Below are 24,903 nucleotides of genomic sequence, written 5' to 3'. Positions count from 1 at the left end.
AGAGAGCAAGTAAGCGAGCGAAAGTGAGCTGGGGAGGGGCAGAAAGAGAGGGAGAGAGAAGATGGAAGTGGGCTCTGTGCTGATAACGGAGAGCCCAACTCAGAGCTCGAACTCATAAACTATGAAATCATGACAGAGCTGAAGTCAGAAGCTTAACTGAGCCACACAGGTGCTCCTATTTTGTTTTACTTTTAAAAAGAAATATACCTATTATGCTAATTTTGGTAATCGATTTAACGTTTACTATGCTGGAAACTGTTCTAAACAATTCATGTGTATTATCCATTCAGCCTTTTGAACTACTCTAAGAAGCAGGTAACTACCATTATTTTCACTTTATAAATAAACATAAGGAAAGAGAAGGGCAAAGAAATTAACTACTCAAGTTCATACATCTAAAAAGCAGAATTTAGGGAGACAGACTCCAGGACTGACACCATAATTGTAGCACATGGCAACTCTCATCATCTTTTGAAAAATACTCATCTCAAATTAAGTTTATACATACAAGGTGTTAAAAGCAATTCTATGGCAGTCAGTATACCAAACTATGACTACGTTTTAGTGTTTATCCATGTTCTACTTTGTCCCTAGAAGGCATATTCCTTAGCTGCCAGACTTTCTCATCAAAGGCAGGCTGCATTGTGAGTAGCATGCTAAAGATCCAACAGTAAAGTAAGAGTCAATCAGGTAGAATATGTAATAAAATAGAAATTATGACACAAAAGAGAAATGCTTTATCTATTTCCTTATACTCCCTACTCTCCACAACTGAAAAGTAAATGAGAAACAAGCTTTGTGGTCAAAAGGACAGAGCAGAACACCACCACGTACAGTAACATACATGTGATGACACCCTCACCTTAGCAGAAGACCTTTGGTTGGGCTCCTCTCGCGGTCTCAGGGCTCCCACTCCAAGAGTAGGAAGTTGTGTTTGAAAGACAGACATTCGACCACCAGTCGGGGACATCAGCTTAAAGGCAGCCTGAAGTGCAGGACCCAAGGCACTGTGCGTTTCCAGGGTCTTGGTGAACATTTGTGGCAAAGTTTTCAGTAAATCTTGAACAAGCTTGTAAAATAAAGCAAGAAAACTCAAAGGTGTTACAAGTAAAATTTTTTTTCACAAACAATCAGTAACTAATACAGTAGACAAGACACCGAGTTGTGATGATGGTCAGAGAATCTACAGACAGTACAGTAAACAATGAAGTTGGTCAAATGACAAGAAAGCCATTTTAAGTCAACATTATAAATTGGCAAGCAAGACAAATCAAAATTGGGGCCTTACAGTTCTTGCACATGCAGTAGTCCAGCAAGACTATAAGTCCAAAATGTATCCAAAAGAACCATCACAGGTTAGAGATTTGTTTTATTTTTATGCCATGAAACATGGCCTTCTCAATCACCTCTACACACATTATTCTTTTCAGTTCCAAAGCAAGTTTAACTCTTCCCTATTGAAAAGTCTAAGATAGCCAGTAAATTTGCCAACTAGTAATACCACTACAAAAGAAAAACAAAATGAAAAACAACTACCTATTCAGGTTTATTGTACAAATAAGGAGAGTCAAAGGGAAAAAATGTACTTCACACTATGGTGAAGTCACTGTTGCCAACAGCTAAGACCATAGACTTGCTAGTTAAAATGTTACCCCTACGGCATATATGCATGTACAGGGTAGACAACATCCCCCCTTCAGACACATTCTGTTCACCTCTCACTGTATTATGTCATGGCAATTTCCAGGCAGGTAATAAGTTTCTTCTGAACTGACCCCAATGACACTCTGTGAATCAGAAAAGCAAAGGGCACTGAAAGCAGCCTAGCTAAAGTGCTTCTATGTAGTGACCAGAAGCTTATCTGAGCAACCCTCCCAATTTCCCAAATGGCTGGCAAGGCAGGTTTCCTTCAGGTTTTCCTCCTTTATGCAATAGGCTTATCTTCTACCCTATTACAAGCATCTTGCTATATTAGACTTAAAAGCCATCAGTTCAAGGGTAAACTCAAGAGCTGTTCATCTGATGAATTTTAACTAACAGCAAATATAAAATGTTACACGTCTTAAAAATACCTCAGAAACAAACAAAACTTTACTTAAAGTTCATTTTGAAAATATAATCCTTCAATATTATAATTAAGTATGTCAGATAGGAAAATGTGCCTTACCTCTTTACTTTCATTTAAATTTACTAATAAGTTCTCTGGCATAGGTATAAAAACATCTGAAAAATAAATAAATATTTCTTTTAAACAAAACTTAATTGTTAAAGATGTTCCAAATACTTAACACTGATACAATTAACTGCCCCCACATTTAAAGAAAAGCCACCTTCTCTACTATTACATATACAGCAGTGTCTACCCATGTTCAAAAAGCCACCAGAGTAGCATTTATTTAGGTATTTACTGCAACTTATCTGTTACCATGTATAAGGTAAATAGCCTCCTAGAAAATATTAGATCATATTAGAAAATATTGATCTATAAGCACTCAGTAAGGGTTTGCAGAAGTGCTCTGCTTCTTAGGTTAAAGACACAGTTTAGAATGCTACTTTACATTCTTGCTTAGACCTGGAAGCCAGCATTCTTATCATTAAAAAAAAAAAAAAAAATGTTGAATAAGATGACATACAAGAAAGCTGTCTTTACAAAGAAGTAACATAGCCCACCAACTGCTCTGTCATTCAAAAAGGAGATACTCTCATAAATGAGGCCCCCACCAGTGCCTATACTTCTGAAACTACAAAATCAATTACATCAGAAGATAGGCTAACTGACCACATCAGATGAGCTCCTCAGGATTCAAATTTATTGTTACTTAGGAATTAAATTCTCTTCCTTAAAAAGGGAGCAAATGGGGAAGGGAAATGTCGGTGGTGGTGACAGATTATGAGAAGTCTCACTTTCTACATTTTGGTACTGTTTGTGATTTTTTAAAAAAAAGGCTCATTACAATCTTTGTAAAAAGTAATACCAAAAAAATAATGTGAAACATTATTACTTGACCTGTCACATAAAAATTCTGTTTAGACGGGGCGCCTGGGTGGCGCAGTCGGTTAAGCGTCCGACTTCAGCCAGGTCACGATCTCGCGGTCCGTGAGTTCGAGCCCCGCGTCGGGCTCTGGGCGATGGCTCAGAGCCTGGAGCCTATTTCCAATTCTGTGTCTCCCTCGCTCTCTGCCCCTCCCCCGTTCATGCTCTCTCTCTGTCCCAAAAATAAATAAACGTTGAAAAAAAAAATTTAAAAAAAAAATTCTGTTTAGATTTCTTCTTTTTTTCTTTAGAACTAAAAAACGTTTAATAAAAATTTTACAGAGATACAATTCACAAAACATGGGGGCGCCTGGGTGGCTCGGTTGAGTGTGCAACTTTGGCTCAGGTCATGATCTCACAGTTCGTGAGTTTGAGCCCCGCGTCGGGCTCTGTGCTGACAGCTCAGAGCCTGGAGCCTTCTTCAGATTCTGTGTCTGCCTCTCTCTGCCCCTCCCCCACTTGCACTATGTCTCTCTCTGCCTCTCAAAAATAAAGAAACGTAATATAAAACAAAAACAAAAACAATTCATAAAACATAGAATTCACCCTCGTAGAAGATACAATTCAGTAATTTTTTAATATGTTCACAAAATTACACAACCATCACCAGTAATTCCGGATCCTTCCCATCATCCCAAAAAGAAATGCCACATGAATTAGCCGCCATTCTTCATGACCCTGACAACTCTCACAGCACTAGGCAGCTGCCAGTCTGTCTCTGGATTTGTGTACGCTGGACATATCGTACTAACAAAGTCACACTATGAGGTCCTTTGTGACTGGCTTCTTACACAAAAAAATGTTTTCAAGGCTCGCTCATGTGGTAGCATCTATCAGTACTTTATTCTCTTTCATTGACAAATATTTCATTGTATAGATACATTTTTTTGTTTACACATTCATCAACTAATGGGTATTAGGGTTGTTTCTACTTTTTTGGCTATGTTGCTATGAACATTCACATGCACATAGTCTTAATTTTCTTGAGTATATAAATATTGAATAGAATTGCTGGATCATATGGTAACTCTATGTTTAACTTCTGGAGGAAGTGACAGACTGTTTTCTGTAGTGGCTGCAACATTTTCTGTTCCAAACAGCAGTATATGAGAGTTGTAATTTCTCCACTTTCTTGAAAATACTTTGTTACTGTCTTTTTTTAAATCCCTGCTATGTGACATACAGCAAGGGACATTCCATCTATCAGCTTATGTATAAAATTGAGAGGCTGGACCACATCACTGAATTCACAATTTGGCCCATCATCAGAATCACCTGTTCAGCGAACAATGCAGTAAGTATCTGGGTAAACAGGTTAGGAAATAAAGCTGATTTTTTGTGAGATTTAAAATAACCAAGACAGAAGGGAGCTCTCCTCAACTACTACCTTTTAAAGATGTACAGTGAATGCTCACTATTCGTGGATTCTATATTTGCCAATTTGCCTACTCAGTAAAATGTATTTGTAACCACAAAACCAATACTCATGATGCTTCTATGGACATTCATAGACATGCTGACAGCAGCAAAAAAAAAAATTGAGTTCTGAATTTCCTAGTCAGTGTAAGGTAGCATTTCATTGTGGTTTTCATTTGTATTTCCCTGATAATTTAGGATATGGAGCATCTTTTCAAGTGCTTATTGGCCATTGAACACTGTGTATTGAATAGAGACAGGTCTATTCAAATATTTTGCTCACTTTTTAATCAAGATGTCCTTTTCAGGTTAGGTTGTAGGGCTTCTTTACATAATCTCGATATAAATTCCTGATCAGACATATGATTTGCAAATATTTTCTCATATTGTGGACAGTCTTTTCACTTTCTTGATGGTATCCTTTGAAACACGAAGTTTCTGAAGAAATCAAATTTATCCTTTTCTCTCTTTTTTCAAACTAATCTCTACATCCAATGTGAGGCTCAAACTCATGACCCTGAGATCAAGAGTTGAATGCTCTACCGACTGAGCCAGCCAGCCTATTTTTTCTATTTTTCTATTTTTTGTTGTTTGTGCTTTTGGTGTTATACCTAGGAAATCAACCAATCCAAGGTCACAAAGATTTACTTCTGTTTTCTTCTATTTTAATCTCATACTCAAAGGGCGCCTAGGTGGCCCAGTCAGTTAAGCATCTGACTTCTGCTCAGGTCATGATCTCACAGTTCATGAGTTCAAGTCCCACGTCAGGCTCTGTGCTGACAGCTCAGAGCCTGGAGCCTGCTTCAGATTCTGTGTCTCCCTCTCTGTCTGCTCCTCCCCGCTCATGCCCTCTGTCTCTCAAAAATAAATAAACATTAAAAAAAAAATTTAATCTCACACTCCAGTCTATGAGTTTTGAGTTAATTTTTCTTAACTGTGGTTATGAAATATACACAATATGTGGGGTCAAGAGTCACACGCCCTACCAAGTGAGCCGGCCAGGCATCCCTCACCTTAACCATTTTTAAGTGTACAATTTTTAAGTGTACATACATTCGCAATGTTGTATAGCCATCACCATTATGTATTTTCAGAATGTTATCATCATCGCAAACTCTGTACTCACTAAATAGTAACTCCTTAACCCCTGGTAACCTGTATTCTACTTTCTATCTCCATGAATGTGCCCATTCTCAGTATCTCATATAAGCAGAATCATACGATCCTTGTGCTTTTGTACCTAACTTATTTTACTTGGCATGTTTTCAAAGTTCATCCATGTTATAGCATGCAACAGAATTTCATTCTTGAGTATATGTATATACCACACTGTTTATCCATTCATCTGTTGATGGATACTTGAATTGTTTACATAGTTGGCTACTGTGAATAATGTTGCTATGAACCTTGGTATGAGTATTGGTTTGAGCCTGCTTTCAATTATTTTAGGTATATACTGGGAGTAGAACTGCTAGATCATAATGACAACTATGTGTTTAACTTTTTTGAGGAATTGCCAAACTGTTTTCCATAGCACTGTACCATTTTACATTCCCATCAGTAATGCATGACAGTTCCAGGGTTTCCACATCTTTGTCAAAACTTACCATGTCCTATTTTTTTGATAATAGCCACTGTAATGGATGTGAAATTGTATCTCACTGTGGTTGTGATTTGTGTTTCTTTTTTTTTCTTTTGGTTTTGAGAGGTTTGTTTGTTTATTTATTTAATTTTACTTGGTTAACACAGTGCGAAACTGGTTTTAGGAGAATTTATTGACTTGTCACTTTACATACAACACCTAGTGCTCATCACAACAGGTGCCCTCCTCAGTACCCATCACCCACCTAGCCAATCACCCACCCACTTCCCTCTGTCAACCCATAGTTTGTTCTCTATCATTAAGAGTCTCTTATGGTTTGTCTCCCTCTCTTCTCTTCCCCCCATTCCCATATGTTCATCTGTTTTGTTTCTAAATTCCCACGAGTGAAATCATAAGGTATTTGTCTTTCTCTGATTTATTTTGCTTAGCATCACACATTCTAGCTCCATTCACGTCACTGCAAATGGAAAGATTTCATTCTTTTTGATGGATAATAATATTCCACTGTATATACATTGCACATCTTCCTTATCCATTTAGCAGTCAATGGACATTTGGGCTCTCCGTAGTTTGGCTATTGCTGAGAAGCATATCTCTAATGACTAATGATGTTGAGCATTTTTCTTTTCATGTGCTTATTGACCATTCATGTATCTTCTTTGGGGAAATGTCCATTTAAGTCCTTTGCCCATTTTTGAATTGTGCCATTTTTTTTAATCATTGAGTTGAGGAGTTCTTTACATGTTCTAGATATTGATCCTGCATCATTCATATGATCTGCATATATTTTTGCCAATTTTGTGAGTCCTCTTTTCACTCTTTTGAAAATGTTCTTTGATGTACAAAAGGTCTTAGTGTTCATGAAGTCCAATTTATTTTTTGTTACTTCTACTTTTGATGTATACCCAGGTAATCGCTGCGAAACCCAATGTTATAAAGATTTTCCTCTGTTTTCTTTTAAGAGTTTTATAGTTTTAGCCCTTGAGTTTAGATCTTTGATCCATTTTTTTTATATGTTTTAAGTAAGGGTCCAACTTCATTCTTTTGCATGCTCATTTTCCTCCAAATCATTTGTTGAAAAGACAGTTTTTTCCCTATTGAATGGCCTTGGTTTCCATGTCAAAAATCAATTCACCATATATGTGAGGGTTTATTCCTGGGCCCTCTATTCTATTCCATTACTCTTCTATGTCTATTCTCAAATACTTTTTGAATGAACGAAAGAATGAATGAATGAATGAGGGAAAAAGAAACCTACATTTAATCTGAGTTTGAACATTAACTTGTTTTTGTTGCCTTGTCCAGAATTCACTTTACCTCTATTACTGTTTCCTCTTCTGTAAATGAGGGATTAGACTGAAGGACTCTTACAATTCCAACAAGCTTATCATTTTATACTCCAGGTCTTTTCCCTCAATAAAATAGAGTCATATCGTATACACTATATAACATGATATTTCTAAAACTGAAAATTCCTAAGACATTTCAATAATTTAAAGTGTATAATATATACCTTCAATATCTGAAACTATTAGCATCTGAGGTTGAGAGAGACCTTCTTGAAGACTGTAGAAGTGGATTGTACTATCAAACGTAATGAAGCCAATTTTTGTCCTAGTATTGCCAGGAAGCCTATAAACAAATTCAGAAGAGGATTTCATCAAGTTTTCCCATATAAATATATATATTTATATTTTATATATATATATAAAATATCTGTTAAGAGTTAACATGCAAATAACTACTTTGGTATTATGGGAAGTGTCCCAACATAAATATTCAACCCATTCAATGTTTAATTAGCATGAAAACATACCCTGCACAAAGTGAAAACACTGCAGAAGCCAAACAATCAACAAAACCAAGCAATAATAAAGGAATCCAAAACTCATTACACCTATATGAAGTTAAATAAGTCACACAGGAAATGGCAGATAAAAAATACTTGAAAGTGTATACAAAACTTTTCATGTTCCTGTAGTGAAAACTTTGTAGATGATTTTAATTTATCAAAAATAATTTTAAAACATTACCATAAATGGTAATTCCAAAATATAAATTAAGTACTGCACTTCTTTTAAAAGTTTACCCAAGGACTCTTGGGTGGCTCAGCTGGTTAAGCGTCCGACTTTGGCTCAGGTCATGATCTCACAGCTAATGAGTTCAAGCCCCACGTCAGGCTCTGGGCTGACAGCTCAGAGCCTGGACCCTGCTTCATATTCTGTGTCTCCCTCTCTCTCTGCCTCTCCCCCACTTGCACTCTGTCTCTCTCTCTCAGAAATAATAAAAACACTAAAAAAAATTATTAAAGGTTACCCAAATCTCTTCTTACGTTGTTTGTCTTAAGAAGAGCAGTAAGGAGCACCTCACTGGCTCAGTCTGTTGAGTGTCTGACTTCAACTAAGGTCATGATCTCACGGTTCTTGAGTTCAAGCCCTGCATCAGGCTTTCTGCTGTAGGCACTGAGCCCACTTCAGATTCTCTATCCCCTACTCTCTCTGTCCCTCCCCTGTTCACTCTCTCTCAAAAGTAAATAAACCTTAAAAAAAAAAAAAAAAAAAAAAGAGCAACAGGAGGATTTGTCTTAAAGAACTTAAATGTGTTGACCTATAGTTTCTTAAGGAGAGGGACAAACTAGTTTTCATTCTTGTTGCTCATGCTTAGATGAGTCAGTGGAGTTTCACATCAACAGACAATCCCCATATACAATCTAAATTAAAAATATAAATACTGGGTACACTGGGTGGCTCAGTCAGTTAAGCATTCAACTCTCGATTTCGGCTCCAGTCATGATCCCAGGGTCATGGGATCAGGCCCCACATGGGGCTCTGGGCTGACAGCCAAGAGCCTGGTTGAGATTCTCTCTGTGTGCCCCTTCTGCACATGCTCCTGCACACACTCTCTCTCTCAAAACAAGTAAATAAACTTAAAAAAAAAAAAAAATGCCAGAAAGAACAAGGAGGCTCCTTTCACCAAGGTGAAGGACTTAGTAGTCCACTTCTGATATGATTTGGTACTTCACATTCTTCCACACAACACAAGAGCACTATGTTTCATTACACTGAAAAGTCATACTAGCTTTTATGGGTTACACTAAGTATCTAAGGAACCATTTAACATACAGATATTTTAAGAGACTTAAGAGATAGGATAATGAAATGCCACTTGTACACACTGTTTGTATTCTTATTTCAACAAACTTACAGTAAAAAGACATTTCTGAGACAACCAAAACCAAAACTAGAACCAGGTATTAAATCATATTATGGAACTATTGCTAATTTTGTGTACTGTAATACTTGAATCTTAGGGTTAAAAATAATTCTAACTACTTATAGTTAAAAGGATATGCTGACTATGGTTTGAGTAAAAATACTCAAGGGGAAAAAAGTGTTTATGTATGAGAGGAATTAGATGAAGCAAGAACAGATGAACGCTAAAAATATTGAAGGTGAGGGATAAGTACCTGGAAGTTCACTACATTCTTTCTATTTACTACATGTTTGAAATTTTTTCATTTAAAAAAAGTAAGGGGCACCTGGGTGGCTCAGTCGGTTGAGGATTTGACTTCAGCTCAGGTCGTGATCTCATGATTCGTGGGTTTCAGCCACACACCAGGCTTGCTGCTGTCAGCACAGAACCAGCTTTGGGTCCTCTGTCCCCTCTCTCTCTCCCCCTCCCCCACTCACACTCTCTCTCAAAATGAATAAATATTTTTTTTTAAGTTAAGATAAATTTATGTTTCTCAGAGAAAGTGAGATCTAAAGTTAACGAATCAATTTTATGGAGTTTTAGAACACAATTATATAGCATTTTTTCTATTTTGACACTACTTATTAATTTTGCTAGTTTCAAATTTAAGATGAATTAAGATACTTACAAATCCAGATTGTCTAACAAACTCTGGCAAACTGTATTCAAGTATCCAGTTTCAACGGCATTGTGAGATACATCAAACACAAAGAGATACACTGGAGGTTGAGGTGGTCGTAACTGAAGAAAAGAAAGATCTCAATAAAGCATTTCAAAGGATTAAATCTACACTTATCATCTGTCTGGCCCACTTACAGCAAAACAACAAACATTATCTATAGATTAAGACAATTATAAACAATAATGGATTGAGAAAACAATACAAAAATAACAAGAATTTTAAAAACAGGCAAAACTTTATTTTTTTGAGACACATACTTATAAAACACAAAATGAAGATGTGATTGCCCTTAGTCAGAAGAGTTTTTCTCTAGGACAGGAAGAAAAGAAAATGTGATCAGAAGGCATTCTGGGAGTACTGGCAATGCTCAATTCTGACTTGGGTGGTACTAACACAGGTGTTTATTATTTGGTAAACTACACACTTATGTTTTACAGACTTTTCCATATGTACACAATATTTCACAATATAGGGAAATTATAGCTGTGACTTGATTTCTCAAGTTAGCCTGAGCTGGTTCCTTAACCAATGCATTTCAGCTAAAATCCATAAAAAAGTACAACTATATTTTAAAATTCCAAATTTAGGGGTGCCTGAGTGGCACAGTTGGTTAAACATCTGACTCCTGATTTCAGCTCAGGTCATGATCTCACAGTGAGATCAAGCACCGCTTGAAATTCTCTCTCTCCCTCTCTCTGTGCCCCTCTCCTGCTCGTGTGTGCCATCTCTCAATAATAAACAAACATTTAAAATAGAATAGAATAGAGTAAAATAAAAAATTCCAAAGTTAAAGATTTGTTTTCAATTCACTAAAAAGCATCAAAAAACCACAATGAGAACTGGGCATGTGGTATACTAACTTTTATATTTTTATGCACAGATCACTTGCCAAATTCATAGCATCTCTCACCTACGAGATAAGTGACGAAGGAGCAAAACATCTTATAATAAGCAAGTTTACAAATTTAAAGGAAGCCACTTTTGTAAAACCTGGGAGATAAAAGAGCCCTAGGGAGGGCAATTCAAAAGAACAGAGGCTTCTGATTTTTTGGCTTTAATTCAACAGACACAGCTACACTACAGAAAACTATTACCATTTATTTTTTATTTCTTAATTTTTTTTAATGTTTATTTTATTTTTGAGAGAGAGACAGGGCATGAGCAGGGGAGGGGCAGAGAGAGAGAGAGAGAGAGAGAGAGAGAGAATCTGAAGCAGGTTTCAGGCTCCTAGCCGTCAGCACAGAGCCCAATGCAGGGCTCGAATTCACAAACCTCAAGATGATGACCTGAGCCAAAGTTGGTGTTCCACCAAGTGAGCCACCTAGGCACCCCATTACTGACCATTTATATGTCACAAAACTGTCTTCTACACTGAACTTTTCTGTGATGAAAAGAAAATGCACCCTCATAATTTCTACACCAAAATGGCGTCCACTGCTCAAATAGAGGGAGATTACCCTACAAAAATATAACAAGGTAAAATAAAATACTAAAAGTTCATGTTAAGCCTTATCTTAATATTCCCTCTATATTTAGAGAAAATTATGGCATGGTGAAATAGTAACCAAATCAAAGCCATGGATTTTTATGCAAGCTCTCCCACTTACTTAAATGATGTTTAGCAAGTCACTTAACCGAAGTTTGTTTTCCTACCTTACAGACAGGAACAACATTCACCTAGCTTATTTCAGACTGTTGTTTGTGATGATCAAAAATACCTAAGTGCTGGGGCGCCTGGGTGGCTCAGTTGGTTAAGCGACCGACTTCGGCTCAGGCCATGATCTCGCAGTTTGTGAATTCGGGCCCCGCATCGGGCTCTGCGCTGACAGCTCAGAGCCTGGAGCCTGCTTCGGATTCTGTGTCTCCCCCTCTCTCTACCCCTCCCCTGCTCACACTCTGTGTCTCTCTGTCTCTCAATGATAAATAAACGTTAAAAAAATTTTTTTAAATGGTAAGTGCTAAGGCGCCTGGATGGCTGAGTCCACTGGACGTCCAACTACGGCTCAGGTGATGATCTCACTGTTCGTGGTTCGAGCCCTGCTTCCGGCTCTGTGCTGACAGCTCAGAGCCTGGAGCCAGCTTCAGATTCTGTTTCCCTCTCTTTCTGCCCCTCCCCTGCTAGCACTCTGTCTCTTTCAAAGATAAATAAAACACTAAAGAAATTGTTTTTAAATGTAAGTATTCTGTAAAATGTAAAGTGCTAATTTAACCTTGGGCATAATTATTATTTTAAAAATGCAAGACCTTAGGGGCGCCTGGGTGGCGCAGTCGGTTAAGCGTCCGACTTCAGCCAGGTCACGATCTCGCGGTCCGGGAGTTCAAGCCCCGCGTCAGGCTCTGGGCTGATGGCTCAGAGCCTGGAGCCTATTTCCGATTCTGTGTCTCCCTCTCTCTCTGCCCCTCCCCCGTTCATGCTCTGTCTCTCTCTGTCCCAAAAATAAATAAACGTTGAAAAAAAAAAAAAAAATTAAAAAAAAAAAAAAAAAAGATGACACAGTGTTTTATTTAAAATCTAGTACTAAGTAATATACTATATAAAAATATATTATTTATATAATTTTATACAATAACATATAAAAAATGAAAGCAGGGTTGGGAATGCAAGCTGGTGCAGCCACTCTGGAAAACAATATGGAGGTTCCTCAAAAAACTAAAAATAGAACTACTCTACGACCCAGCAATTGCACTACTAGGCATTTACCCAAGGGATACAGGTGTGCTGTTTCGAAGTGACACATGCACCACAATGTTTACAGCAGCACTATCGACAATAGCCAAAGTATGTAAAGAGCCCCAAATGTCCATCGATGGATGAATGGATAAAGAGGATGTGGTATGTATGTGTGTGTGTGTGTGTGTGTGTGTATATAATATACACAGTGTATATATATTATATATATATATGATATAATAGAGTATATATATATATATATATATATACACACACATATATAATAGAGTATTACTTGGCAATCAAAAAGAATGAAATCTTGCCATTTGCAACTATATAGATGGAACTGGAAGGTATTATGCTAAGTGAAATTAGAGAAAGACAAAAATCATGACTTCACTCATATGAGGACTTTAAGAGACAAAACAGATGAACATAAGGGAAACAAAAAAACAATATAAAAAGAGGGAGGGAGACAAAACAGAAGAGACTCATAAATACAGAGAGGGGCACCTGGGTGGCTCACTCGGTTAAGTATCCGACTTTGGCTCAGGTCATGATCTCACGGTCCATGAGTTCAAGCCCCGCATCAGGCTCTGTGCTGACAGCTCAGAGCCTGGAGCCTGTTTCAGATTGTGTCTCCCTCTCTCTCTGACCCTCCCCTGTTCATGCTGTCTCTCCCTGTCTCAAAAATAAATAAACGTAGGGGCGCCTGGGTGGCGCAGTCGGTTAAGTGTCCGACTTCAGCCAGGTCACGATCTCGCGGTCCGTGAGTTCGAGCCCGGCGTCAGGCTATGGGCTGATGGCTCAGAGCCTGGAGCCTGTTTCCGATTCTGTGTCTCCCTCTCTCTCTGCCCCTCCCCCGTTCATGCTTTGTCTCTCTCTGTCCCAAAAATAAATAAACGTTGAAAAAAAAAAAAAAACATTAAAAAATAAATAAATAAATAAATAAATAAATAAATAAATAAACGTTAAAAAAAATTTTTTTTTTTTTAAATACAGAGAACAGGGGCGCCTGGGTGGCTCAGTCGGTTAAGCAGCCGACTTCACCTCAGGTCATGATCTCAAGCTCTGTGAGTTCGAGCCCCACGTCGGGCTCTGTGCTGACAGCTCAGAGCCTGGAGCCTGTTTCAGATTCTGTGTCTCCCTCTCTCTGACCCTCCCCCGTTCATGCTCTGTCTCTCTCTGTCTCAAAAATAAATAAATGTTAAAAAAAATTTTAAAAAAATTAAAAAAATAAAAAAATAAAATAAAATAAAATACAGAGAACAAACTGAGGGTTACTGGAGGGGTTGTGGGAGGGGGGATGGGCTAAATGGGTAAGAGGCACTAAGGAATCTACTCCTGAAATCATTGTTGCACTAGATGCTAACTAATTTGGATATAAATTTTAAAAAATAAAAAATAAAATAAAATAAAAACCTGCAAAGTTAAAAAAAAAAAAATGAAAGTGGGGTGCCTGGGCGGCTCAGCTGGTTAAGCATCCTACTCTTGGTTTTGGCTCAGGTCATGATCTCATGGTTTGTGAGATCAAGCCCCACGTTGGGCTCTGCACTGACAGTGTGGAGTCTGCTTGGGATTCTCTCTCCCTCTCTCTCTGTCCCTCCCACCGTGTGCGCAATAGCTTTCTCTCTCTCAAAAAATAAGAAAGGAAGGAAGCAAGCAAGCAAGCAAGCAAGCTAGCTTACCATGTATTCTGAAGGAGCCATAAACTCAATAGTAGCATTCTGAACTTCAGGTCTTCTGTGAGGTTCTCCATAGACTCTGGTCAAAGGGTTGTACATGAATTCTTCAGGAACTATGTAAGTTAACAACATACAATGATACAACTGAAAGGATTAAGGTCAATTTATCTTGTATTTAGCTGTTTTCTTATTTTGAAGATTTATAAATAAGCCAATATGGACTAAAAATTAAAGGATAAATACACTTTGTTTTTGAGTTCTATTCAAGTTTCCCCCATACTTAATAGTACTAAGTATGATTTTACAGCTACTATCACTGTGATTTTTCTTTTCCTACCTTCTAATTTACACTTTGTCTCAATTCTCACTAAAGCTGCTTTCCTAAAACAGCTTAAAAGAATGATAAAAATTCAATGAATACTAATTATTATCTTACATGTGAGACAAAATCTTGTGTTAAATTTCATAACCATACGTGAGTATTAACACTGACATGAAATGTACAGCCTCTGGCTGCCCCATAGCTTTCAGCTGCCCCTTGAAAACTATGGCACAAATACCTGAGAGGCTAAAGCTAAATGAAGGCTAACAGTTCGGTCACTTCCATTAATTAATGAGGCCTTTATGGAACATCAGTTGCCTATACACTAGCGCTCAAAGAATATTTTCTAAATTATCATTGCACCTGTCTTCCCATTAACTGTTTAGAAACTCAAATTCCTACGTATGTTAAAGGGTAAGCCATAGTTCATGAAATGGTCTGGGCTGCATACTAAAGTAACTTCTACCTTTATTATAATTTTATATCACATAATGAAGCCCATATACATAAGATTTTAAAGACATACTAAACACTATAAATACATTTTCTGAATTATTAGAGAATAAAAATACCGTTCTTACACTATCCTCCCTTTACTCTTAAATAATATAAACAATAAAAATGGTTTTAAAAAATCTCTTAAATTCTCCATTTGCCAATACTTAATGAAATTTCCTTCCAGAGACCTAATTTTCTTTTTTTTACTTTTAATTTTTTTTTTTTTTTTTTTTAGTAAGCTCTATGCCCAACATGGGGCTTGTACTCACGACCCTGAGATCAAGAGTCACATGCTCTACTGACTGAGCCAGCCAGGTACACCAGAGACCTAATTTTCAATGTGGATAGCAGCATACCCTTTTCCTTCTCTAATCCTAATAAAATGTTACTGGTTAGATGAAATTCCTTAAGTATAAAATGTAAACAGCTTCTGAAAGAGATCTCCTCTTCCTCAATTACTGAAAAAACTACATTCAACTAACCTTCTAGCACTGCCCACCTCCCTCCTTATTGCAGTGAATGAAGCTAATGGCAGCTATTCTGTGGACTTACTTCTTTCACCCTAGAGAAAAGGCATGGGACAGTTTCTAAATAAAAATATTTCTTAAATTATAGGCTTAAATAATACCATGAAATATGCCATTTATTATATACCCAATATAATAAATGTAAAAAAAAAGGTATCAGAATATTATCACACTTTTTGTTCAAAAAGTATACAATTTTTTATATATAAGTATAAATGCACAGAAAAAAGTTAATGGAAGTTATCTCTGAGTGGAAGGATTACAGGTAAGTAAGAAAGGGTTTGGGGTTGTGTTTTTGTTTGTTTTTAACTTTACATTTGTCTTATTGGCTTTCCCTACAATGCAAGGAGAAGTTTGAACAAGTTTCAAAAAAAAAAAAAAAAAAAAACCCAGAACATACCATCATTGACTCGGTAACATAAGTTACACTTCCATCTCCTTTGATCAAGAAAGCTGACAAAAGGGTTGATGTACGTCCTGCATGAGCGGCATCTCACAATTGTACTGGAGGTAACCACAGGCAATTGCTAGAAAAATAAAACAAATTTTTTAAAGGGAGTGATCATTACGTCTAAAGGCCAAACATTAATCCATACCTTCCAGGTAACTTCTGGAATACTATAATTTTGGAGAAAAACAAAGGTAAAAAGAAGTGTTCAAACTGCCACACAAAAAAATTATGTAGATGAAATGTACTAATTTTAAAAACTACTGGTTTGTTCCAGCAGCATTCTCATTCAATTCTGCCTTTAACAAGTATTTATTTTGGGGTGTCTGGATGGCTCAGTCAGTTAAACATCCAACTCCAGCTCAGGTCATAATGTCGCAGCTGGTGAGTTTAAGCCCCACGTCAGGCTCTGTGCTGACAGCTCAGAGCCTGAAGTCTGGAGCCTGCATCAGATTCTGTGTCTCCCGTTCTCCCTCTGCCCCTCCCCTGCTCGCTCTCTGTCTCTCTCTCTCTCAAAAATATATAAACATTAAAAAAATTTTTAAGTATTTATTTTCTCATTAGGTATTTATATTATAAATCAAACATAGTAAATATCCAGTATATTTTTCACATGGATGGTAAAGTAAGGATCAACATTCTAAGATCAATGAAATGACCAAGGAAGTTATTAGGATTTCTTCATATTACATTAAGAGACTTACCAAGTTCTCGTAAAACTACTGTGACAAAGTAAGGTAAGAGTAAATTATATTTAAATACTCAAACTCTCCAATTATGCTCCTATTTAAAGTTTATCCTACATATTAAAAGTTCTAAAGCCTGAATATAAGTTTGTTTTGGGAAAGTTACTTCACTTATGTATTAATCCTCTGAAAAACGTCAAGGTCCATATGTCAAGGTCTCAGAGCCTTAGGATAAAAGTGGACATCTTCTTTGTTTTTCCCTTTTAGCAGAGGGAACAGCTTCCTCAAGGAACAAATTTACTCCCAGAATGGCAGAACTGGAAGACTGGGTAAAGTATTTTAAATGGGCAAATAATTTACAACTTTTTAAAATAGCATGGTTGATTTATTTATTTTCTTTTAGTACTTCTATTCAGTTCCTCTTGAATTTTTTTAAAATTCAACTTATCTTACCTCATTTTCAAGTGTTTGGTAATAAAAGTGCTGGTTGAATTACAAATAAAAGAACCTGTCAGTGGTCAAATTCCTAAAGATAGCTCAAATAAATTCTACAAGTGATTCTTGCATTACTGTAGAAAATTCCTCACCATCAAGTTAATTTCCCATAAAACATTTACTTTCACTAGTGAAACATACCACTAGGTCTTTGAAAGGATGAAGCAGCAGTCCCAAAGGAAGTTTGGCTTTATTCAATAAGGCCTGAGTCTGAGGAATGCTAGTCAGCGTGCATCGAAATAACCTGTATCAAAGTAAAAATCATGTGTCAGTTGTTGTTATGATTATTTTTGGATAAAAAAAAACTCCAAAAGGTACATTTAACACTGGATCAAATTACAAAAAACACTTCAATAGGTCCTCTCAAATGTTGTCCCATTTAAATATTTAAGTCCTATTCAGAAAGAGAGGGTAGAAAATTACAACTATTATATAACTAAAATAAAGTATCTTTTTGGCTTGGCTTGTGCAAGACAGTTCAGACTAACAGATGACTTATTTTCCTTTATATAAATCTATATTACACTGGAATTACAAGGTGATGACCCAAATATGCAAATGCAAACTTAAATTTATTACTGAAAAGACCTGTTTTGTTGAACGTTCTAAAAAGACTATTTAAAAATAACAATTTGGGGCACCTGGGTGGCTCAGTCGGTTAAGCCTCTGACTTCAGCTCGGGTCATGATCTCGCGGTTCGTGAGTTCGAGCCCCGCATTGGGCTCTGTGCTCATAGCTCAGAGCCTGGAGCCTGCTTCGGATTCTGTGTCTCCCTCTCTCTCTGCCCCTCCCCCACTTGTGCTCTGTCTCTGTCTCTCAAATGTGAATAAATGTGAAAAAAAAAAAAAATTCATGGGGTGCCTGGGTGGCTCAGTCGATTACACGTCTAACTTCCGCTCAGGTCGTGATCTCACAGTCTGTGGATTTGAGCCCAGAACCAGGCTCTGTGCTGACAACTGAGGGCCTGGAGCCTGCTTTGGATTCTGTGTCTCCCTCTCTGCCCTTCCCGTGTGTGTGCACGCATGCACTCTCTTACTCTCTCTCAAAAATACATTTAAAAAATTTTTTTAATATGACAAAATTCGGCAGCTCTTTCTGTCCATGGGTCCTGGACCCAGGCTTTAATAAAAACACCTTAAATAAAAAAATAATAGAAATAACAAAATTCTATTTATCAGAAAGTTGTTACCATATACATTTAAACTAATGATCCATTTGAAGGGAGAAAAGAGTACCATAATTCTGTTTGTTATACAAAAACAATTTAAGATGAGAGCAAATGAAGGATTATGTAGAATCAAATCCCCATACTTTGGACTTGTTCACCACAATGATAATGAGTATCAGAGTCCCAGTAGAGCAGATAAGAGCAGTAATCAGCTTGTAAGTTACAACTCTATTTCTTGAGTTAGAACATTTCAGATATCAATTAAAGTAAGCAATTTCCTAAGGTTTTTTCTGTATGCAAAACTATTTTCAAAAATTAACATTTATACAATTTTTATAATACATGAAACTCCAAAAAAATCTTAAACTTCTAGAATAAATGTCATATTTAATAAGAAATGCTATCTGAAGCCTTACTCTGGGTTACAATTGAGTTTCTGGATATCTTCATGCAAATTTGGAACAGGAGGCTGCAAAGGTGTTGATGGAAGCATGTTTCTTTCTTGAAGAAGATTGATAACTCTTAGCCCTTCTGGATGGAGACTTAATCCACTCATGCTTGTAGTTAAATGATTAGCACCTAAGGGAGTCTAAAGATAATATAATTTCAAAGTAAACAGCCTTTATAATGTCTTCAGTTGAAAACAGAAGTGTATACGGACTTGGTTACTTAATTTCACTCTAAATAACAAAACTATAATCTAGATTTCCTGGTCAATATTTTGGTTCTGGAAATATATAATATGAGTCTTATGAAATATCCATTATTCCAATTGGTTAAAAAATTCATTACACCTTCCTAAAACTTTTTTATGTCTACACAATTTAAATCAAAAGATGGAAAAATGGTAAAAACAAAAACAAAAGCAAAAACAAAACACCAAAAAGTTTACCTGATTAAAGCCCTGTGGCCCACTTGGGTAATTCAAGGAAGAAGGTGGCATTGCAGTTGTACTAGGTGGTGCTGTGTTCTGATAACCAGGTGGTAAGGAGGGATATGAATACCCAACACTTCGGTTCATTGTGGGATTCTTATTAGTATGCTGTGGTGTTGCTAGAAACAAGGTAACTTTTAAGTTCTGCTTTATATTCCAGAATACTTTAAATACACACATCCACCCACTGAATTATAACTCTAAAATCCACTGGGTAATTTAATACTTTCATCCATCAATTTTGCAAAGTAAGACAAATAAACATTGCTAACAAACACTGCTAACAAAGCAACTGCAATGATTAAAATCATGTTAATGTAGACTATATAAGCTTGGTATGATTAATTTACTTCCATATCATTTCCAAAACTTTATATTCAGACTAAAATTCTAATTCAAAACAATTTCAATGAAAAGATATTAAATGTTAAACTGGTTAAATACATTTGAATAGATCTAATTGATACAAATACTCTATAGCTGTAACATAATAATAAAGCCCATGATCCCAATTCTGAAAGGAAAAAAAAACTAACAAAATACCTAAAGGTATGGAGACCAAAAATGCTAACATGAGGTACTGTTGTGTGACATGATTATCAAATTTTCTCCACTGTTTCCTATAATGAACACATACTAAAACAAAAAAAAACAAAGCAAAGCAAAGGAAAACAAAACAAAAACAACTTTCATAGCATCTCACCTGAAAAGCCACCGCCTTCAATTTCATCATAACTATTGTGAACCACCACAGATCCATTATTGGTATTTGGTGTAATACCTAAAAAAGGAAGTTTATTAATAATATTCAAACTAGAACAATCATTACAATTTCTGAAAAATTTGAGCTGGTATCTGAAATTTAAGGTAACTTTCTAAATACTTTAATCCACAGCCCAGGAAAAATGTCAAATGTTGAAATAAAAATTTCATATAATGCAAGTTTTTAAATATACAGAACACATCTAAGTTTCAAATACTTTTATGAACTTCTAAAATGAATGGTCCTTTGTGCACGTTATAAAATTATATACTATCTGAGATTTCAGAAGTCAAGAGCAGCATTAAAAACCTCTAAAGAGCAGTACACACTGAAAGAAAAATCACCCAAATCAATACTATTTAAAGAAAATTTAAATTATGAGGATAAAAAACCTTTTTTTTTCAAAGTATGGAACAAAATGGAATCTAGAATTAATTTCAAGGTGACATAAATTAATTTAAAGAATGAATGCTTTAGTCTAGAGAACAATCACTAAAATAAAATAAAAATCTTAGTTTGTCCCTCCCCGCCCCCCAGTTTAAAGACTTAAAAGATAAATGCCAGGGACATCTGCTTATGAAGAATTAAAATCTATTTCTAGGTGCCTCTGCTATTTATGAACTCTAACTCAGGTATAGAAGAAGCTAAAATTAATGAATAGTATCAACCTCTAGCTTCTAAGTACAAAGGTGCTAACTTTAATAATCATTTTAACACCAGATAGGTAAGTTTAATAGTTTCAATAAAATTAGTTAACTTCTTTCCAGTTCTGAAGGCCACCATGAGTTTAGCCATGAGTTGATACTGAAAACCTTGGGAAAAGTGTTTGTAAAAATAAACAAAAACATTGGGCATATTTTTAGTTGGTTAAAATTTTAATTATTTATTGTAGCTCAATTTTAAAAGTTATAATGAGGCAAACAGTGGAACATTATCATTTTGTTACTCATTGTTAACACCATTCTTTTCAAAATATTCACAGGTCAGTCTTTTCCCTACCTATAGTAATAAAAAAGGGAATGCTACAAGAAAAAACAAAAATGATAACATTAATTGTATTCAGTAGTCGGGTATAGTCAACAATTATTCCCCTCTTCTTGTTTTCCCATTTCCACATGTTGCTATTAATGGTTAGGTTATTGCTAAAATCAATTTTCTTACTTGCCAAAATATATTGTTTAAACTAATAACTGAAAACAATGCTTTAAAACACTTTATTATTTATATAAAACTTCAAAACGCTTGCATATTTTACTTTTTATTTAGGTTCATAAATATTTGTTAATACTTAATAGCAGAAATCAAAATACTGCTTCCATGGAAAAGAGCCGATATATTAAAAGAATCATTCTAACACCATGCCCAGAAAAGTGAAAGTTCTCTTCTCGCCTTCCTCTTCCAAAAGGCACCTAACTTTTTAGCCATGATTATTAAAATCTGCATGGCAACAAAAAAGTTAACAGCAGTGGTTCTCAAATGCTAGGCAACAGCCCAGCACAGGGTAGTAGAATTCTAAGGGGCCCTTTTTAAACCCTAAATTCCTGAAGGCCGTCCCTAACCAAAACAACTAGATTTTCTGGAAAAAATATTATCTGAATGCACAGAATTCAAAAAAACATTCACCCTTCCAACCTAAGTCAAAACTTTAGGACTTGACTTGGTTTGCCTTGCTTACCTTCTTGGTTGACAGCTGAATTAAATGAGGGCTGGGGTACACCTCTATGTGATGATTTCTGAGGAGTGAGCACCCTCAGTGGAGGTGGTCCTCCAGTTGGAGGGGGCCCAAGAGGAGCTCCTGGTTGAAAAGTGGTAGGCAGAGGTGGATTCACTAAGGGGGGTGCAGAACCTATAGAAATATTGTTTTTTCACAAGTCACTTACATATTTAAGAAAAAGGGCAAAACAGCCTTTTACCAAATTTGAGTAACTTCTAAATTTACATTTTAATTAAAATCAGTACCAAATTACCAGAAATAGGTTACCTGCTCAGGCTTATGAATTCTTAATTTATATGCATGCTTTACACATTTCCAAGTCTCTTTCACATGCTTCTTAATTTATCAATTATTAAAGTAGTATAAATATAAAAGAAGCATCAAATCACTTCAATGCCCTGTTTAACTTTTTATAACCTGGTCATAGAGCTTCAACAAGGTCATGTCAAACATTCTGATAGAAATTAACATGAATAAAATTGTATTAATAACCTATTAATATAGGCCATTCAGTTAATTCAATTAGGTTGACAGCTTTCTAAAACTATAAACTATTGTGGTTATTCTAAATTCTGCAGGTTTTATTTCATTTTGCTTTATTTTAATTGGGCCATAACCTTTCAGAATGGGATTATAAATTTGTACCTTGTTCAATGTTTAGCTAATAATAATAAAAAGTAGTTTGCTTTTGGGGCACCTGGGTGGCTCAGTCAGTTGAGCGTCTGACTGACTCTTGATTCTGGCTAAGGTAGTGATCTCACAGTTCAATCGGATAGAGTCCCACAATGACAGCATGGAGACTGCTTAGGATTCTCTCTTTCCTTCTCTCTAACTCTTCTCTGCTCTTTCTCTCCCTCTCTCTCTCAAAATAAATATATATTTTTAAAAAAGTAGTTTAGTTTCAATGATGGTTGAAATATACTGTATTAAGAACATTCCCTAGGCTTAAAAATCAGGAAACGATACAAAGTTTATGTATATGCTTTATAAAACACTAATATCCAAGAGGTTTAAAAGTACTCATCAAACTAGGGCCACCTGGGTGCCTCAGTCGGTTAAGTGCCCAGCTTCAGCTCAGGTCATGATCTCACAGTTTGTGAGTTCCAGCCCCATGTCAGGCTCTGTGCTGACAGCTCAGAGCCTGAAGCCTGCTTCGGATTTTGTGTCTCCCTCTCACTCTGTCCCTCACCCATCCAGGTTCTGTCTCTCTCTGTCTCAAAAATAAATAAAAACATTAAAAAAAAGAAAAAAGTACTCATCAAACAAAACTAAGAATAACATGGTATTTGTTCTTGTATCTCCTTGTATCTCCCTGCCTTGATTTTACCAGTTTTCTATCAGGACAGTAAGTTTTGATAAGTGTAAAAACACTGTCAGTTACTTTTGGGGAAACTCTTCTCTATGATATCAAAAGTTCCATGGGGCGCCTGGGTAGCTCAGTTGGTTAAGCGTCCAACTTCGGCTCAGGTCATGATCTCGCGGTCCGTGAGTTCGAGCCCCGGGTCAGGCTCTGTTGCTGACAGCTCAGAGCCTGGAGCCTGTTTCCAATTCTGTGTCTCCCTCTCTCTCTGACCCTCCCCTGTTCATGTTCTGTCTCTCTCTGTCTCAAAAATAAATAAACGTTAAAAAAAATTTTGTTTTTAAAGTTCCAAAACTCATACCACCTGTTCATTCAAGTCAACAACATTGTTTCCACCTGCTCATGGTGGGAGGAGGAACAAAGTCTACAAAGAAGACGAAATATGGCTGGTAAGAATATGATTTAATTTTTTCATTCTAGGACTTTTTTTAATCCTCTGAATTTGTAAGTGAAATAGGTAATAAATTTTTGCTAATATTCTACCTGTATTTTGTAAAACCTTGTATTTTTTTTTTTTTTTTTTAATTTTTTTTTCAACGTTTATTTATTTTTGGGACAGAGAGAGACAGAGCATGAACGGGGGAGGGGCAGAGAGAGAGGGAGACACAGAATCGGAAACAGGCTCCAGGCTCTGAGCCGTCAGCCCAGACAGAGCCTGACGCGGGGCTCGAACTCCCGGACCGCGAGATCGTGACCTGGCTGAAGTCGGACGCTTAACCGACTGCGCCACCCAGGCGCCCCAACCTTGTATTTTTTAACGAAAATAAAGATACCCAGATATGAAAATTTTCTTTGTATTTTTTTTTTTTAATTATTTTGAACATGTATTCATTTTTGAGAAACAGAGACAGAGAGAGAGCACAAGCAGGGAAGGGGCAGAGAGAGAGAGAAAGACACAGAATCTGAAGCAGGCTCCAGGCTCTCAGCTGTCAGCACAGAGCCCAATGAGGGGCTTGAACCCACAAATGTGAGATCATGACCTGAGCCAAAGTCGGACACTTAACTGATTGAGCCACCCAGGCGCCCCCAGATATGAAATTTTTCAATGGTTCTTCAATATTGTTCAAATCTTCAGAGCCAAATGAAAAATGATCGTATTATTGAACCTTGTAGCCCCAACAAGATGAATCAGTGCCCTGCTGACAAGGGAAGACAAAGATTACTGCCATATAACTCCCTTATCAAAGCAACACTGACACATATCCAAGGCAATACAGACAAGTCAAAGGAACAAAAGGACAAGGTACACTACCAACTCAGCATGAGCAAGAATGTATGATATATCCGACCACAAAGAGGTAACAAACTAATGTTTAACAAAATACTAGTAAGCGTAGAGATTTTTCATACCTTTAAGGAAAAAAAATTGAAACCACAATATGCTACATTTCATAAAACAGATATTTTGTCAAGCTGAATAATTTTTTAAAGATTGTAAGTAATCTCTAAACCCAATATGGGGCTCAAACTCAGAAACCTAAGATAAGAGTTGCATACTCCACTGATTGAGCCAGCCAGGCGCCCTTCAAACTGAATAATTATTTCTTTCTTTTAAAGTTTATTTATTTATTTTGACACTGGGGAGGGGATTGGGAGACAGAACCCCAAGCAGGCCCCACACTGTGAGCACAAAGCCTAATGTGGT

General features: G+C 36.5%; 1 protein-coding gene across 4 annotated transcripts in view; it reads right to left on the bottom strand.

The window, feature by feature from the left end:
* Positions 1–24,903, bottom strand: part of SEC24A (SEC24 homolog A, COPII coat complex component) — a 72,983-nt gene that overhangs the window by 22,866 nt on the left and 25,214 nt on the right. For 2 of the 4 annotated variants that reach the window (XM_045489215.1, XM_045489224.1), the window contains 11 exons: positions 21,860–22,030; positions 20,125–20,202; positions 19,380–19,540; positions 18,904–19,076; positions 17,461–17,563; positions 16,091–16,217; positions 14,347–14,456; positions 9,934–10,046; positions 7,567–7,685; positions 2,168–2,223; positions 863–1,069 (listed from right to left, as the gene is read on the bottom strand). In XM_045489215.1, the coding sequence (XP_045345171.1) occupies positions 863–1,069; positions 2,168–2,223; positions 7,567–7,685; positions 9,934–10,046; positions 14,347–14,456; positions 16,091–16,217; positions 17,461–17,563; positions 18,904–19,076; positions 19,380–19,540; positions 20,125–20,202; positions 21,860–22,030 (1,418 nt within the window). The remainder of the gene's footprint in view (positions 1–862; positions 1,070–2,167; positions 2,224–7,566; positions 7,686–9,933; positions 10,047–14,346; positions 14,457–16,090; positions 16,218–17,460; positions 17,564–18,903; positions 19,077–19,379; positions 19,541–20,124; positions 20,203–21,859; positions 22,031–24,903) is intronic. The other 2 variants (XM_045489234.1, XM_045489245.1) reach the window with 1 other exon arrangement.

Source organism: Leopardus geoffroyi, chromosome A1 (assembly GCF_018350155.1).
Source record: "Leopardus geoffroyi isolate Oge1 chromosome A1, O.geoffroyi_Oge1_pat1.0, whole genome shotgun sequence".
NCBI classification, from domain to species: Eukaryota; Metazoa; Chordata; class Mammalia; order Carnivora; family Felidae; genus Leopardus; species Leopardus geoffroyi.
The sequence above is the reverse complement of the archived record's forward strand: the minus strand, read 5'-3'. Positions and strand labels throughout refer to the sequence as shown.